Genomic DNA, 17,409 nt, shown 5'->3' with positions numbered 1-17,409 from the left:
TAATCATTCAAAGACTTGAATAGTCCTGCAGCTGTGGTGTTGGTTGGCAACAAAAATGCACATAACATAGCCTCATACACATGCTCCTGAAAAATATACCTCACAAAAACAAGCACGTTGCCTTGTTGTCAACATCGGTAGACTCGTCAACCTGGATTGTGTACCACGCTGTGTCATTAATCTTAACAGCTGTGCCTCAAATCCTCTGCTATTTCATCACTTCATCGAGTTCTGGTGCGAGCCGAAAGAGGAACACGTGCCACGTATTGAACTGCAGCCTCTCCTAAAAGCTCACGACAAATGTCCTTAGCAGAAGGCAGGATCAACTTTTCATTTACATCTTTTTCACCCTTAGTAAAGGGCTTCTTAGCTTTAGCAATGCAGTTAGCCACTATGAACGATGCTCAAGTGTAGACACATTTGATGAAGGGGTGGCCTTCAATAATTGCTTCTGTTCTTTGTGTTCACATTTTTTTTTTTTACGTTTGAAAAACTCCAGAGGCTTGTCTTTTATTGTAGGGTGCTTGGTCTCCATGTGGCGAAGCAGTTTTGAAGATTTCGTGGCTTCCTTGGATAGCTGGTCACCACATATTATTCAAAGTGGGTTTGCAGAATGTTGTAATGAACCCGTAATTTAAGTAGGACTCTTGATATTTTCTTTTAAATGCAGCTCTCTTTTTGTTGGCAGTCTCAGAGTCTTCTGCTGTGTCATCATTGGGTCTTGCCCCATTTTCAAAGAAGCTCTCCAGTGGCACTTGTATTTTACTCATTTTGGCTGGGGTTTGCTTGTGGGCTTGCCAGAACTGTGACTGAAACAAGTGCACAGCGCGGGAAGGAGGCGTGGATGGAAGTGGTAAATAAAATAATGGGCAGGCCATGTGCAGACTAAAATAGGTGTTGGATTCTGACTTAAGGCCTGCCACCAGATGCAGCTTAACTGTCACTTGTCACTCACGGATAAGGTTTTGATATGAGAGTGCAAACAATTGACTTATTATGGTCTCTGTGCACTCAAACCTCTCTGCTGTTATTCTATACTTACAGCCGCTCCCCAACCCTAGCATCGCCACCCCAGCTCCACCTCAGATCATCAGTCATTGGATTCTCATAAGGAGTGCACAACCTAGATCTCTTGCATGTGCAGTTCACAATAGGGTTTGTGCTCCTACGAGAATCTAATGCCTAATGATCCAAGGTGAAGCCAAGGCGGTGATGCTAGCGCTGGGGAGCAGCTGCAAATATAGATGAAGCTTTGCTTGCTCATCTCCTGCTGTGTGGCCCAGTTCTTAACAGGCCATGGACTGGGGTTTAAGGATCCCTGCTATAAGGGAAATTCTGGAGGATTTACTTCAAGGAGAAAGGATCTTAGAAAGACAGTTTGAGATACTCAAAAGCATAGTGAACAAATTAAATGGTGAACAAATAGTTAATTCTAAACAAGCAATATTTGTATCAAGTAAGAGTAATAGTATCTAATTTGTGGGAATAAAAAGGGAACTATTAGATGACAATAGAATGAAAATCAGGGTGAAAAGGAGATGTAAGTGCAAGAGTTCTAAAGTCCTTTTTTGACTGGAGGTGGGTAAAAATATTATTTAATTTTAACATCTTATTAAATATGCCTGATGAGGGGTAATTACTAAAAGAACAAAAACAGAGGAATAAGTTCTAAACTGATAGAGAGTAAAAAGGAGAAAGAATGGGAAATTTATCAAAAAAGGTTAATCATTTAAAAAGACAAAAAAAAAGAAAAAAATATAAAGACAAGTAGAAATTCAAAAAATAATGTAATTTAAAAAATAAGATAAGCATATTTAAATATATCAATATAATAAATGTAAATTTGTTTGACTTCCAACTAGTAAAAGAGATTTTCAGTTGAGATAAATATTTAAAAGCTATAAGCTTTTTTCAAGAGATATGACTAAAACAAAATGCCATAGAAGTTTGGAAATAAAATGATGGAAAATATATATATATATATATATATATATATATATATATATATATATATATATATATATATATATATATAAAACAGATATATTGACCCCAAAGAATATGACGCAGGAACAAAAATGACAAAATATAGCTATATGTGACACCCCAATGAATCTTGGTAGTATAATATTAAGTGAAAAAGCAAGTTCTAAAAGTCTAGACCAAAAACCAGTTTTAAAATTTCATACACAAGCAAAACAAAACAGTATGTTGTTTAAGCAGATGTGTGTGTGTGTGCGCGCGCGCGCGTGTGTGTGTGTGTGTAAACATAAGATAAAACTGAATAACTAAACAAAATACCAAGAAATTGAAATTGAGTTATATGCTTGTAATTAAGGAATACTATTACCTGGTCAGTGGTGTGAGGGATAGGGAGAAGGTGGGGTGGAGAGAGAAAGGATGGGATAGAGAAGGAACACATATGTAAATAGAAATTATCACTAATCTAGTTTTTGTGTTGGTGATGTATATACAGGTATTATCATGTTATAAGTAAAATTAAAAATAAATAAAATAAATAGCAATGGGCCTGCATGGACCCATGGGTAAAGTGTAGCATGATTAAGGATATGGCCAACCCCATACTGTCCACCTGAGGGTCGATATGTGTAAATATGAGTGTGGGTGTGAGAAACAACCTCTCCATAACTAAGACTGATAGCTCACACCTGGATTATGTTGTTTGCATACAAGTTGACATCTTTGGAAGCCTTGATGTAGTGAGAATATTTACAGAAATTTTACCCAGAAGAAGACTTGAGGGACCTGTGTGTTGTCTTTGAACATCTGAAGGGCTGTTGCAAGGAAGAGAGATAAACTTGTTTACTCAGGCTCCAGAGAACAGAAGAAAAACCAATGGCTAGTTATGGGCTAGGGCAGAGAAACGAGAAGGAGGGAACTTCATAAACTCCAAGGTCCCTTTGTACTCCTACAGAGGAATTGTATTTTCCAATCTGGGCACACAGAAGTGTCCTTTAGGACCTTTTTGATTTTGTCTCAGAAAAACAGGGCAATGTTAAGACTTTGGACAGTATGCTAAAATATAAAATGTTGGAGATGATTTATTTTAGCTAGGAAGTAAAAATTTAAAAGCAAAAATAAAAAAGAATTAAAAGCAGATCTCTTGCAAATTTTGTGGTAGATGTCTTTGTTTTCTATTTTTATGGGTGGACAAGGGAAGTTTCCCTATCTTATCTGTTATGTTGGCCACTAGTCACATAGTGGCCTATGACATCTCCACATTCTTGTTGAACATGTCAAATGAGTATGCCCCATTTCTCCAATTAAGATGGAAACTTCTTGGGAGTTCCCATCAAGATAGTAGGGTAGGTAAACTCTGTGCATGTCTCCGTTCATGACCGCATTAAAATTGCAACTAAATTATAGAACAGTCAACTTGGAGAACAATCTAAAGACTAGCTAAACAAAATTTCTATAACTGGGAATATAAGGAGGAGACCACATCGAGACTGGTAGGAGGGGCGGAAATGCAAAATAGGCTGGTCTCACATCCATGTGTGGTGGTTGAGCATCAGAAGGGACATCTCAGCTGCAAAGGCCCCAGGGAGGAGCGAGGAACTCCACCCTCACATCAACACTCCCTGGTCCAGGCTTCTAGGGCCGGGAAAAAGAGTCTTTACAAAATCTGGCTGTGAAAACCAGTGGGAACTGACCATTCAGGTGAGACAAATGGCAGCTGGAAATCCAAATGTCCCCTTAAAGGGCCTGCTCATGGACTCACTCACCTGTAGGTGCTCACCCTGGGCTTTGACAAAGGGACAACAGCTTGAGAGGTACCAGAGACATATGGGGAAAGAACTGAGTTGTGTGATTTCAGGGCAAGGGCTGGAGGGATAGCTACCATTGATCCTTTGTTGAGCCTCCTTCTGTATAGCCTGCAGATGAGCACCATCTTGCCTGTATTGAATGTTCCCCCTAACAGGCAAACGAAAATCTTCATTGGCCTGGTGAGATCTGCTCACTTCACTTGAGTGACTCCCTAAGACCTGGCCCCATCCGACTAGCGAATTTCCTGGTGGCAATTTTGAATGGTTACTGGGCAATAAGCCCTACCCCTCTCTCTTAGCAGGAGGTTCCTTTGGCAGCAATCAATAGGCCCTGGTTTATGCACCTCAGGAGACACTTTTGGTGACAGGCACAAACCCCAGTCCTAACAATAGTATTTCTTGAAGACATCTTGGGGGTCACCCAACTCTGAAACTCCCAAGGCTTATTCACTCTCTGATCTGGGGGTGCACCGGGCCTTTTGCTGAGCTGATACTGGTGGTATATGGCCTTGATTCACTGCGTGGCCTTTGCTACATACCTCCAGGTCCAGCTCAGGCAGTGACCAAACATGGACAACTTTGTAGCTCCTAACAGGTAGCCCTGGGTTAGTCAGAGGCAACAACTGGCCTTGGTTTACATGAGAGCCCTTCCCAAGGGGGTTGGGATTAGACATCAATAGAGTATCAGCTTATTAGCACCACAAAGGGCATACGCAAAGAGTGGTCTCAACAGGCACATGAACCCACTGGGCAAACCCTAGTCTTGTGGGGTCAGCCCTACACAGCAGCTCATACATTGTGAGCAAGGCCAATCCTCACAGCCAGTCAGCCTGATCATCGCTCACCTACAAGAGGGCACACACAACCACACAAGGGTCACTCTTGGAGCACCTGCTACAGGTGATCAGGGAGGCTGCACCACTGAGTCACATGGAATACCTACTAGATAAAACCATCTGGCTAAGACTGGAAGATGTAGCAGATATACCTAATATATAGAAATGAGCAAGAGAGGAAGCCAAAATAAGAAAACAAAGACATATGCCCCCCCCAAAAAAAAAACAAGAAAAAACTTTAGAAAAAGAACTAAACAAAATAAAGGCAAGCAACCTACCAGATACAGAGTTCAAAACACTGATTATAAGGATGCTCAGTGAACTTAGGAGAAGAATAGCTGAGCTCAGTGAGAACTTTGACAAAGAGATAGTAAGTATAAAAAAGGGCATAGAAAGCATAAAAAAAGAACCAGTCAGAAAGGAAGAATATGATAACTAAAATGAAGAATACACTAGAAGGAATCAAGAGTAGATTGGATGAAGCAGAGGACTGAATCAATGATTTGGAAGACAAAGTGGCAGAAATACCCAATAGGATCAGCAAAAAGAGAAAATACATATATATATATATGTATTTTATATATATATATATATACACACATATATATATATATATATTTTAAAATGGAGGATAGTTTAAGGAACCTCTGGGACAACAACCAACATTTATATCATAGGGGTACCAGAAGGAAAAGAGAGAAAGCAAGAGGTTGAGAACATCTTTGAGATGATAATGACTGAAAACTTCCCTAATCTGGTGAAAGAAATAGACATACAAGTCCAGGAAGCACAGAATCCTAAACAAGATGAGTTCAAACAGACTCATACCAAGATATATCATAACTAAAATGCCAAAGGTTAAAAACAAAAAAGAGAATCCTAAAAGTAGCAAGAGAAAGGCAACTAATTACTTATAAGTGTGCTCCCATAAGAATGTCAGCTGATTTCTCAAAATAAACTGGACCACCTTCTTACACATATATAAGAATAAACTCAAAATAGATTAAAGACTTAAATGTAAGGCCTGAAATCATAAAACTCCTAAAAGAAAAAACAGGCAGTAAACTCTCTGACATTGCTCTTAGTAGTATTTTTTTCTGATATATCTCCTTGGGCAGAGGAAACAAAAGAAAAAATAAACAAATAGGGCTGCATCAAACTAAAAAGTTTTTGCACAGCAAAGGAAATTATCAACAAAATAAAAAGATAACCTAAGTAGGAGAAAATATTTGCCAATGATACATCTGATAAGGGGTTAATATACAAAATTTATAAAGAACTCATATAACTCAACACCAGAAAAAAAAATTCAATTAAAAATGGGCAAAGCGTCTGAAGAGGCATTTCTCCAAAGAAGATATACAGATGGCCAACAGATACATGAAACAATGCTCAACAAATCTAATCATCAGAGAAATGCAAATTAAAACCACAATGAGATCACCTCACACCTGACAGAATGGCCATCAACAACGGATCAAAAAACAATAAGTGTTGGTGAGGATGTGGAGAAAAGGAAATCCTCATGCACTGTTGGTAGGATGGCAAATTGGTATAGCTGCTATGGAAAACAGCATGGAGTTTTCTCAAAAAATTAAAAATAGAACATTCTTATGACCCAGCAATTCTACTTCTGGGTATTTATCTGTAGAAAACCAAAACACCAATTTAAAAAGAAAGGCAACCCAATGTTCACTGCTGCGCTGTTTACAATAGCCAAGATACGGAAGCAACCTAAGTGTCCTTCACTAGACAATTGGATAAACAAGACGTGGTACATATATACAAGGGAAAATTACTCAGCAATAAAAATATGAAATCTTAACCATTTGCAACAGCATGGTTGAAACTAGAGTTTGTTATGCTAAGTGAAATAAGGCAGGCAGAGAAAGACAAATACCATATGACTTCACTTGCATGTGGAATCTAAGGAACAAAATAAAGAAACAAACAAAACAGAAACAAATTCATAGATACAGAGAACAAACTGATGGAAGAGAAGTTTGGGGAGCTGGGTGAAAAAGAGGAAAGGATTAAGATGTACAAATTGCTAGTTACAAAATAATCATGGGCTTGTAAAGTACAGCATAGGGAATATAGTCAATAACATTGTAATAACTATGTATAGTCCCAGGTAGATACTAGACTAATCATGGGAATCACTTTGTAAATTATATAATATATAACTGCTATGCTATACACCTGAAACTAATATAAAATACAACTCTAATTGAAAAATAAAAATTAAAAAATAAAATATAAAAACTTCTTAAGATCAATAATTATTTTATTCTCCTTTTATACCTTCCACAATGCTTTTCATGGGGCAACGGTCCAATGTGGGCATTTATTGGCTGATTAGCACAGTGTTTGATGGATTCATTCATTCATTCATTCATTCATTCATTCAACAGGTATTTGTTGAAAATGTGCATATCATGTTGTGAAGAGTGTCAAAGTGTGGGTTGGAGATGCCTTTGGATAAGAGGCCAACCTCATTCACCGGGGATCTGAACGTCAGGGTCCATCTTCAATGTCCCTATTTCCTTATTTCCAGAGATAAAACCCAGAAGATCTTGAAGATGCCTCCCATGTCCTTACCTGGATAGATCCTAAAGAATCCAGTTGAGCTGCCAAAATACTGCCAGGTAAGAGTCGGGTCTCTCTGGAAGTTCTCCACAAAAACAGGGTTCAAGGCTTCAGACATGTAGACTCCATTTAAAATATCGGGATCTAAAGGGTGAGATTATAGAACTGCAGGGGAAACTAAATCAGAAGCAACAGTGACTAATTCTTCACCCTTTGTGTGCACGTGCATACACCACACATAGTCTGCTGTGGTGTAGTTTCCTACTTTCCTCTACATCTCACACCCTCTAAGTTAGAAACACTGAGTTTTCTCTCGACCAAGGCTTGTGTGGAAAGATTCTTCTTCTCAGTCATGGAGGTTGAAGAATCAGTTTATACCCTGCAGGACTTCTTAGGAAGATAGAGGCAAATCATTACACTTTCCCAACACCACCAGCACCACCCTAATGAGCACCAGGTGGCCGAGAGCATACCAGGCTGTGGGGCAGCAGGGGGACTACCTTTGTTGTACACATTGGTAGGCAGCTGCACGTTGCTGAGGGACGTGTTCACCATCAGGTTGCTAAAGTGTGCGTTGGACTCGAGGACGAACTCAGCCCCTAGCTCCACATAATTGCCATTCGCGTCCCTCTCGTTGATCAGGACCGAGTTGTAATAGTCAAACTAGGGTGGAGGGGAATGGGCCGGATGGAGACAGCACGGACACAGGGACCCATGGAGTGAGAAGGAGAAAGAGAAACAGTGTAATCAGAGGACTCAGATGAGAGAGATGGTCTGGTGGACTGAAGCGTCCATACAAGCTCTATCTGTGGAGGATTCAAGCGATGATCCATAGGATTCTGGCAAGTTCATATCCAGGTAATTGGAATGGACGGTTGATTTGCCTGGATTTTGATATAAATTGTCTAGATTATCACTTCAGTTCTCCACTTTGTTTAGCTTGTATGGACACAGTCAGAGATGGAGACAGAGAAGGTGGACAGATTTCAAGAGAGATAAAGAGACAGAGGCAGCCTCATCAGCACCACCAGTTTCCTCCAGTGTGAGAAGGCTCCTAGGGACTCAGACGCTGGGGCCCTGGGAGGTGAGGCTTCTCTCTTTAAGAAGTAGACTGAGGCCCATGGCCCCAGGTCCCTCTGAGGAGCCAGCAGTCTGCTCTCTGTTCTTACACACAGTGTTGGGTCTGCTTGGATCACCACCTTTGAGCCATAATCAGACCCTCTTGCCCTCTCCCTCCACACCACCTGGTTCAGACTTGGACAGCCCCTTTCAGGCCCCTCCACATCTTGCCCATGTCACAACACTGCTGCCACAAATCCGGCTGTGTTCTTCTCCTGCTCAGGCCCCTCAATATGTGCCATTCAGCCTGAATGAAGGCCAGATTCCTACATTTACCACAGTCACTTTCTGCTTCACCAGCCCCCGGACATACAGAGTTGACCACTGGCAATTTCCTCGATCTTGCGTATTTTTCATTTCTTTTTCCTCAGACCAGAAACTTCTTCTCCATGCCCTCAGCTGCTCAAATGCCCCTCCGCCTGGGCCAGCCCCAAGGCCACCCTGTCAGAGTTTCTGGGCTCTACCCAATTCCTTCTGCACTGTGGAAACACTCTGTTTACCATTCGTTTGAAAGTGTCCCAGGCCTCGTGCTGGAGCTATTTGGTCATTGAGCTTCTCAACTTTATCTGTGCAGAGGCTAGCACAGTGCGTTGGGTAATAAATGTCTGTGGAAGAGTGCATTACCACTCTACACACCCCACACACACTGCCCCAGGTCTTGGTAGCTGTCTCTTTTACCTGGCTCATAAATCTCATCTCAAAAGGCTCCAGAGCACTTCAGAATCAAACTATTGTAGGGTCATATATATCCTGAGCACATTTAAAGGTAGCTCTGGACCCCACCTCCCCCATCTCCTCCAAAATCTGTACTCAGGTGACCTTGGCCATTGCTGGGGGTTGAGAGATGAGCCATATGCCCTCTCAGCAATAGCTCTAGGAGCAGGAGGACTCACCACCAGAGATTTGTTGAATTCATGGTTCAGGTCAGCCTCCTCAGCAGCCTCTACCAGATTCTGAGGGATGGGAACAAAAAGGGGAGAATGAATGGGCAAAAGGAGTCCAGTGTGTCCTCAGTTCTGCTCCTGAGAACTGAAAACAGGGACTCAAACAGGAACTTGTGCACAAATGTTCACATTTACTTTTCACAATAATTGAAAGGTAAATGTGTATTTCTAAGTGAAAGGAGCCAGTCAGAAAAGGGCACATACTGCATGATTCCAAACATACGACATTATGGAAAAGGCAAAACTATGAAGACAGTAAAAATGCCAGTGGTTGCCAGGGGTTTGTGGGGAGAAAGGGATGAATAGGTGGAAAATAGGGGATTTTTAGGGTAGTGAAACTATCGTGCATCATCTATAATGGTGGATACATGTCATTATGCATTTGTCAAAACCCGTAGAATATACAAGACCAACAGTGAACCCTAATATAAACTATGGACCTTGGGTGATAATGATATGTCAATGTAGGTTTATCGATTGTAACCAATGTACTTATGGGGGCTGTTGATAGTTGGGGAGGCGGTGTTTCTGTGGGGGAAGGAGGTATATAGGAACTCTCCATACTTTCTTTACAATTTTTCCATGAACCTAAAGCTATTCTAAAAATAGTCTATTTAAATGTGCATGAATGTGTACATATGTACATAAAATTTAATTATTTTAAAGTGTACATTTTAGTGGCAAGTAGGTACATTCACAGTGTTGTGCAACTATCATCACTATCTAGTTCCAGAACTTTCATCACCCCCAAACAGACCCCATTAAGCAATCACCCCCATTCCCCTCTGCCCTTGGCTCTTGACAAGCACTAATCTGCTTTCTGTCAATGGATTTTCCTGTTCTGGATATTTCACATAAATGGAATAATACAATATGTGACCTTTTGTATCCGGAGTCTTTCACTTAGCACAATATTTTCAAGGTTCATCCATGTCATAGCATGTATCAAAACTTCATTCCTTTTTATAGCTGGATAATATTCCATTTTATGAATATCTCATATTTTGTTTATTCGTTCATTAGTCGATAGACATTTGGGTGATTCCCACCTTTCAGCTATTGAATATAAATATAAACAATTTCAGGTTGTCAATTATACCTCAATAAACATGGGAGAAGAAGAAAAGATCTGAGCTCTTGTTCTGGCTTGGTCAGGGCCAAGCCACTAAGTCCCTCTGGGTCTCTATTTATACAACTGTAAATTGGGTAGAATAGTCCTTGCCTTCCCTACTCCCAACCCTCAATTCCTAAGATGTGATGAAGAAATTCCACAGGACTGAGATTATTTTAGTGCTGCTTTGCAAGACATTTCCCATGGGCACTCCCATAGGAGGGTCAGTGGCTATAGTGCTCCACAGAACCCCCAGCAGGGAGCAGGGACTGGCGTGTGGAGGTGTGCAGAGCATGTGCTCATTTGCTTGGTCTTATGAGGTTGAAGCCATGGGAAGGACATAGTGCAACTGGAGGTCCAGGACTGCTGTGCTACAGTGCCACGAGGCCCAGCCCCAAATGTGGTGGTTTTTGAATCCCAATGTCTGTCCTCCTCCCAGAGAGGTGGTTTCCATAGTATTGCAGATTGAAGGAGGCAGGTAGTACTGGTGTGTTTGTTGTAAAGGAGGTGGGTGTCTCCTTACCGTGGCCCAGGATGGGCTCACCCAACCCCAAATATCTTTTCATCGGTTCCTGATGCCAAGATCCTTTGCCCCTAAGCCTGGAGGAAAGAGGCTGAAAATTGTAACACACGGGCAATAAGGCCCCAGTGACTTTACACAAGGTACCTCCTGGATGGTGGTTTTCATGGGGGAAGTGGAAGACAGATAGACAGGCTGGCCAGGCTGCAGTTCCATTCCTAACCCTTTCCTCAGCACTGGCCTCAGCCTCCCCTCCAACAACCTATCTGACCCCATCTCCTCTCTCCTGGCTCCCCAAAGGAATTCTTTTAGGAAACAACATTGTCCTGATGGTCAGATTTCTGGCAAGGTAAAGCATGAACTATGTCTCTCTAACCAGCCAGGTCCCCACAGTATTGGGGTAGGCACTTCATGCCAGGGAAGTGACACATTCTGTTTCTACCAGGCCAAGCCAGGTTTGGTAGATGTGCAGTGACAGAATTACCTGAGCATGAGGCCCATCACTAAAAGCACCTCTGCTGTCTGGGCAGCCTTCAGAGCACTTGGGTGTCATGAAGGGTGGGTCCATATGGCAGGAAGGGAAAGGTTGGGAGGATGGGAAGGGGAAGGAGAGAAGAAGAGAAGAGGGAAAGGAGGGGGAGAGGGAGGGAGCTTTGATTTGTATGTTCTCCATCTTTCTATACTCCAAACCATCTACCGCCCGTCCACCCATTCATCTATCCATCCATTTGTTCATTCGGTGGATGACACTTAAACCTTCATTCCATACTTGCTCTGCACCAGTCACTGAATACGAGGTTGTGATACAGCGTCCATCTTAACACTGCAGGTTGTCCTGTTGCATTGGACGTTGTTCCCTAAGGTAGAGCTCCCTTCCCAACCCTCTCCCCTCCCCTTGTTTCCCATCATTTCCTCCTTTACAAGGACCTTTTGGCTCATGAGGATACAAGGCAGACACTCATGAGGCAGGAAAAGGGTGATGTGGGTGAGAGAATGCTGGGCTACGACGTCAGTGAGGGTCATTTTGGTGGGACAGGGGCTGGGGCAGAGTTCCCCCCCCACCCCCCGATAGATCATAGGACCTGGAGCACCTTGACAGCCTCCACTTTCCTGCGTAGCATGGTCTCCATGTCCTCTGAGAACTTTCTCACCAGTTCCAAGCCATCCACCTCCTGGATCCTCAGACTGGGCTCCACATCCTTGTATTTCTGTTAAGGAGAATGTGGGAGAGACAGGCACCTGTCATCTGGCACCGGGATGTTTAGTACCTGATCACATGTGGCCTCCATCCTCTCAACTAGCTCATTCACACCTATGAGTTCTTGCCTACTCAACGAAAAGCATGGGCAGCTCATTCCCTCCTTGCATAATCTCCCCTGCTAATGAAAATAGCTGCCTTTTGGGAAACAACCTCCCTGTCCAGGGGCACTAGACACATTTGGTTAATATTCTTAAGAGGGAGTAGACTAGGGCTCAGACAGGTCAACAAACTTGACCAAGGTCACATAGCCAGATCTCTGAGACTTCCATGTTCTCTGTGCAGCCATGCCTGCTGCCTCCCTGGGCCTGCTCACGTGGACTGCAAAACCTCCCCGAGCATCAGTTCCTCTTTCTCCCACACCCCATGATGTTAGTGTGCCCCAGCTCACATTGCGTCTGGGCCAAGCTCAGCAGCAGCAGCAGGTATTGACGCTTCCTGACAAACTACCAGAGAAACTAGGAGAGTTCAGAGAGCTGGGTTTAAGTTTACTCTCTGGGGTCACAGGAAGAAAATCTCTCTTCGAGTGTGCCTATCACCAATGTCTGATCACACAGTACAGCAACTATTGGCCACATGACCTTAAGCAAGTTAGTAAGTTTTCTCATTTGAAAGATGTGACATCGGCATGGCTTTAGAGCAGCAGTCCCCAACATTTTTGGCACCAGTGATTAGTGCTCCTATGAGAATTTAATGCCTGATGATCTGAGATGGAGCTGAGGTGGTGATGCTAGCGCTGGGGAGCAGCTGCAAATACAGATGAAGCTTCGCTCACTGACCCGCTGCTCACCTCCTGCTGCGTGGCCCGGTTCTTAATAGGTACCAGACTGAGGCTGAGAATTGAGGATCCCTGATTTAGAAAATGGTGAAGATCATAGTCACCTCATGAAGTTATGGTGAGAGTTAAATTCTGAATATAAAGCTCTTAACGAATGGTAATAATAAGGAATGGCAAACTATTATTAAAATTGATCTGGGAGTTATCAGAGGAAAATAAGGTTGTTTATAATCTAGTGAGAGGCCAGGTTAGGTGTCAATCTGCACATGAAGCAATTAATCAATAAGGGGTTGGGGAACTGGCACGCCGTCCTCTCCATTAAGCCCTGTGTCCTGCCCAGGAGCCAGGCATAAGCTCAGACCTCCGCTAGGGCCTGTGTGGGCTCTGCAGCGCCCAGGCATGGCTGGAGCTCCTGAGAACTGGAGGTATGGAAGCTCTCTCCGCACAGAGAGCTGCCTGCTTCTACTTCCTACACAGCAGGACTTTCCCCATGGTAGCCGAGGTCCCTCTTTCCCCACCTCCTTCTCCCCACCCCCTTTCACAGGTGTCAGGCCTGCATCCCAGTCTGCTCACTCCTGCTCCCTCTCCCCTTTATTCTCCACAGCCCTTCCACCCCAATAAATCTCTTGTCTGTCTAATTCTATCTTGGCATTGGCTTCTCTGGGTTCTGATCTCACACGATGCTCTTGGCTACCCCACTGATTTGCTCTGCGACTTGGGCAAATCGTTACCCTCCCTGGGTCTCAGTTTCCCCATCTGAAAATGAGGGGATTGGATTGATGATCTCTGAGACTCTTCGCAGCATGGACATTCAGGGATTCTGGGTCTCTGCTCCTCTCCCTGGAAGAGCTCCCCAACTGATTGTCCTCTGACCACCCTGGGAGCTCCCTAGAAGAGGGTTACTGACCTTCTGCAGCAAGAGGGAGCCCGAGTATTTGGTCACGGTGTCATACAGGTCCCTGCCGAAGGTGTCTGCCCACAGCTTCACTCTGCCGAGTTACGAAGGTACATATGCATACGCTTAGACACACACATGGACACATAGATGCACATGTACACACACACGCACATGCAAAACAAGTGTCTACACACATAGACGCCCACTATCACACACACACACAAACACACAGAGACACACATGATACATAGAGGTTCTCACACTAACGCACATACACACATGTACACATGCAAACGCACACACAGTGACATACATGTGCCCAGAAAAACACATACAAAGAACTCCTGTCCCTCTTGGCCAGGGCAAGAGACCATGAAGACCCTCCAGGGTCTTGGCGGCTGCATTGAGTGTGATGAATATCCTTGGCTGTGTCTCCCACTGAGGGGCGAGGACAGGGACTGATGAGCTGGAACCAAAGCCTGACCTGAAGCACCCAGGGGCTGTGGTTTGTGGATGAAGAACAGAGAGGAAAGAAGGGGAAGAGAATGTGGACAGGCCCAGGCCCGGGCAGAGAGGACCCTGAGGATAGACATTAGAACCTCCTTGGCACAGTCGCAGCTTCTCAATGAGTCATCCCCTACAGTGTTTCCTGCCAAGGTCACTGCGGGCTGCTGCATCCTTTGTTGAAATTTCAGACGGGAAGTGAAGCGAGGGGACAGAGTAAAAGGCTCTGAGCTGCTTCGGCTTCCGCTGAGGGCAGGCCAGGCAGTGAAGGCATGAGAGGCCACACCTCACCCTTGGTGTAGGCAGCCTGGTAGGGAAACCCTGACCTCTCATCTGTCACCAGAAGTGCATCAAGGTCCCATGATCTGGGCAGGCTGGTAGGGTTCTGGGGGTGGGCATACAGGACTGAGCCTCTCCATTTGGAGCAAACTAAATTTGCCCACATGATCACTTAGAGATCAGCATTTATTCAGTCACTCAACCAGTATCTATTGAGATCTTATGTGCCAGGCCTTATGTAGTCCTGGAGCCCCAACACAGTCCTCACCTTTGTAAAATCTTCAGTCGGAGGGACACCCCTTCACCTACAGATAGCATAATACATGTTTGAAGGGACACCAACAAAGCTTGTGGGCGGAGGTAGTGGCGATGAGGGAAAGCTTCTTGGGAGAGGTGGGATCTGAGTTCAGTGTTAGAAGCTTGAAAGAGTTTAACATGGCAAAAAGATTTAGAAGAGAAATCTAGGTGGAGAACACAGAAGAGCTTGGGAGAATCAAATGTGACTTCCAGGTTTCTAGCTGGGGTGTTTGAGCTAACGGTACTGTTATTAAGTAAAATTAAGGATATCGGGAAGATCATGGAAGTAAGTGGGGAGGGTGGAAGGTGGCGAGTACAGCTTGGGGCATATAGAATGTGAGATTCCAGTGCAGAGCTGTGGTGCAGAGTAATGTTAGACAGGTTGTGCACTGTACCACTTTAGAAATTACCAATTGTTTTGTATCTTGAAAGACACGAACTTGAATTTAAAACTTCACATGATGTTCAGGAAGAGCTGTCCATAGGCAACAGACATGTGAGTCTAACAGGTAGAGGCATGGCTGAGAGTCTCATGGATGGGGGTTGAAATTCTGAGGATACATGGGCTCTCTCGAGGAGAGTGTATAGCATGAGAAGATCCGAGAAGATTATTCAACTCTGGGGAACACCAGAAACCTCAGAGGCAGGCAGAGGGAAAGGGGCACTGGAGAAAGACAGAGGTAACAGGTGCCCAAGGAGACCCAGGAGAGCAAATTATAAAGCCAGGGCATTGAGACTCAAGGAAAAGAGAGAGACTAGTATCCAAAACAAGAGTCTAGGGAGATAAGTCCAGAAATGTCTACTGGATTGAGCAACAATTGGTCTTTGGTGACTGGGTTGGAAACAGATTTGGGAGGGCAAAAAAAAAACCAGAGCAGGCAGTGGAGGCTGATGGCTGAGTGGGAGGGAGGGCGTGGCTTCATGAGAAAGAGAGGGAGGGGGTCTTTGGGATGGGAAAGACTGAGAAAGATCCAGTGAGAGAGGAGGAGTGGGACCAAGGACCTCCGGGAAGTTCTGGTGCCAAGGGACTGGATGGGTGCAGGTGTGGGCATGTCTGGGGGCCCTTAATCTCAGCGACTCTCTCTGGAGGTTTCTATGTAGGTGGTCCACTCTGCAGTTCTCCTCAATCAAGACCTGGATTCCAGCCATCTTAACTTGGCACTCAGCCTATTCCTAGAGTTCGCCTTCATCTATTGGTGTGTGTTCTGAAGTTGAAAATTATTCTCACCATCTCCCTCAGCAATAGATGGTTTTATAGGCTGCTGTGGGTGTGATGGTGAAGCATAGGCCATGCTGACTTGAGTTCAAATTCTGACACTTCCATTTACTGGCTATGTACACTTGGGAAGTTGCTCAACTGCAGAATGGGGATACTGTTAACCAAATCACTAAAGTGCTGTGTGAACTAAAGGTACCACTTGTAAAGCCTCTAACACGGTACCAGGCATATAAGTACAGGTTATACAATCAGATGGAAACAGTGCCACTCAACAAAGCTCAACACAAACATTTCACGTTGCTGTGGCAGCCAGTCCCCACTTCTGTTAACACTTGAGGCTGACAGGGTCTCTGGTAGCCTGACTTTCATGCTGCATTGGGTGGCTGGACTTAGATATGGACTGAGCAGTTAACTGCCTTTGGTCTAAAGTACTCTGCTCCCCATATTTATTGGAAATTTCTTTAATAAGTCCACCAGAGCCAAGAATTAAAAATGAACACTCCCAGAGGGGTTGTACAGTAATTTAAATTTATAGCAAAGTGTAAAAGACTGATGATACCTGGTCTTAATGACAGGATGGAGAATGAGGGCCTAGAAGGAGGCAGAAAGGCATGGAAAGGGAAGACTGAGACTACCACAGTTAAATTTGACCTAGATCCTGGTTGCATGAGTCATTTTATCAATTTAGAACCACTTTACTTTTTCTGAATGAATTTCTGAATTTCCTAACAAATTTCCTAACAAATCCTTGGAGAGCTGCAATGATTGTTTTGAGCTCCACCCCCAGTCACCTAATAGCAGCGATTATCCTGGAAGAAGCATCACTCTGCAGGTGCTCCAGACACTACTTGCCATCCCAATGAAGAGTGTGAGCGACAATGATCATGTCTGCTTAAAACATCAGGTGTCTGAGGAGGGGCAGGTAGGACTCCCAAATGGAAGAGAGGAGGGTAAAGGAAGGTCTTCACAGCAAGAAAGGGAGAGTGGGCAGTTGAAGTCCCCAGGGGAGAGCCTGGAGGGAGGTCAGATGTCGGGGGAGGAGTGCGTGCAGAAAATTGAGGTCTGCCAGCAGGAAGGAAGTGAGGAAAGGGTAAAAGGGTTGTATGGGGTGGGGTCTGAATTTGATGCTTACGTTTCTAGAGGAATCTTGGCCTGTCCCCTCGTTGGGGACAGGGAGGTGCTGGATAGCAGCAGGCACAGGATGACCAAAGTCTTCCACAGAGAGGCCCAGGCCATGAACCATTGGCTGTAGGAAATCCTGCTGTGGGT

The 17,409-nt window shown here is 44.1% G+C and overlaps 1 protein-coding gene across 1 annotated transcript in view; it reads right to left on the bottom strand.

Annotated features, from left to right (window-relative positions):
* The window catches only part of CACNA2D4 (calcium voltage-gated channel auxiliary subunit alpha2delta 4), a 112,210-nt gene extending 94,834 nt beyond the window's left edge, over positions 1-17,376 (bottom strand). The window contains exons 1-6 of the mRNA XM_016125909.2: positions 17,273-17,376; positions 13,851-13,932; positions 11,999-12,115; positions 9,226-9,285; positions 7,714-7,876; positions 7,226-7,357 (exon numbers count right to left, since the gene is read on the bottom strand). Coding sequence (XP_015981395.2) covers positions 7,226-7,357; positions 7,714-7,876; positions 9,226-9,285; positions 11,999-12,115; positions 13,851-13,932; positions 17,273-17,376 — 658 coding nt within the window. The remainder of the gene's footprint in view (positions 1-7,225; positions 7,358-7,713; positions 7,877-9,225; positions 9,286-11,998; positions 12,116-13,850; positions 13,933-17,272) is intronic.
* Between the last annotated feature and the right edge of the window lie 33 nt (positions 17,377-17,409).

The sequence above is a fragment of the Rousettus aegyptiacus genome, unplaced genomic scaffold (assembly GCF_014176215.1).
Source record: "Rousettus aegyptiacus isolate mRouAeg1 unplaced genomic scaffold, mRouAeg1.p scaffold_m13_p_2, whole genome shotgun sequence".
NCBI classification, from domain to species: Eukaryota; Metazoa; Chordata; class Mammalia; order Chiroptera; family Pteropodidae; genus Rousettus; species Rousettus aegyptiacus.
Note: the sequence above shows the minus strand (reverse complement) of the source record. Positions and strands in the feature narration are given on the sequence as shown.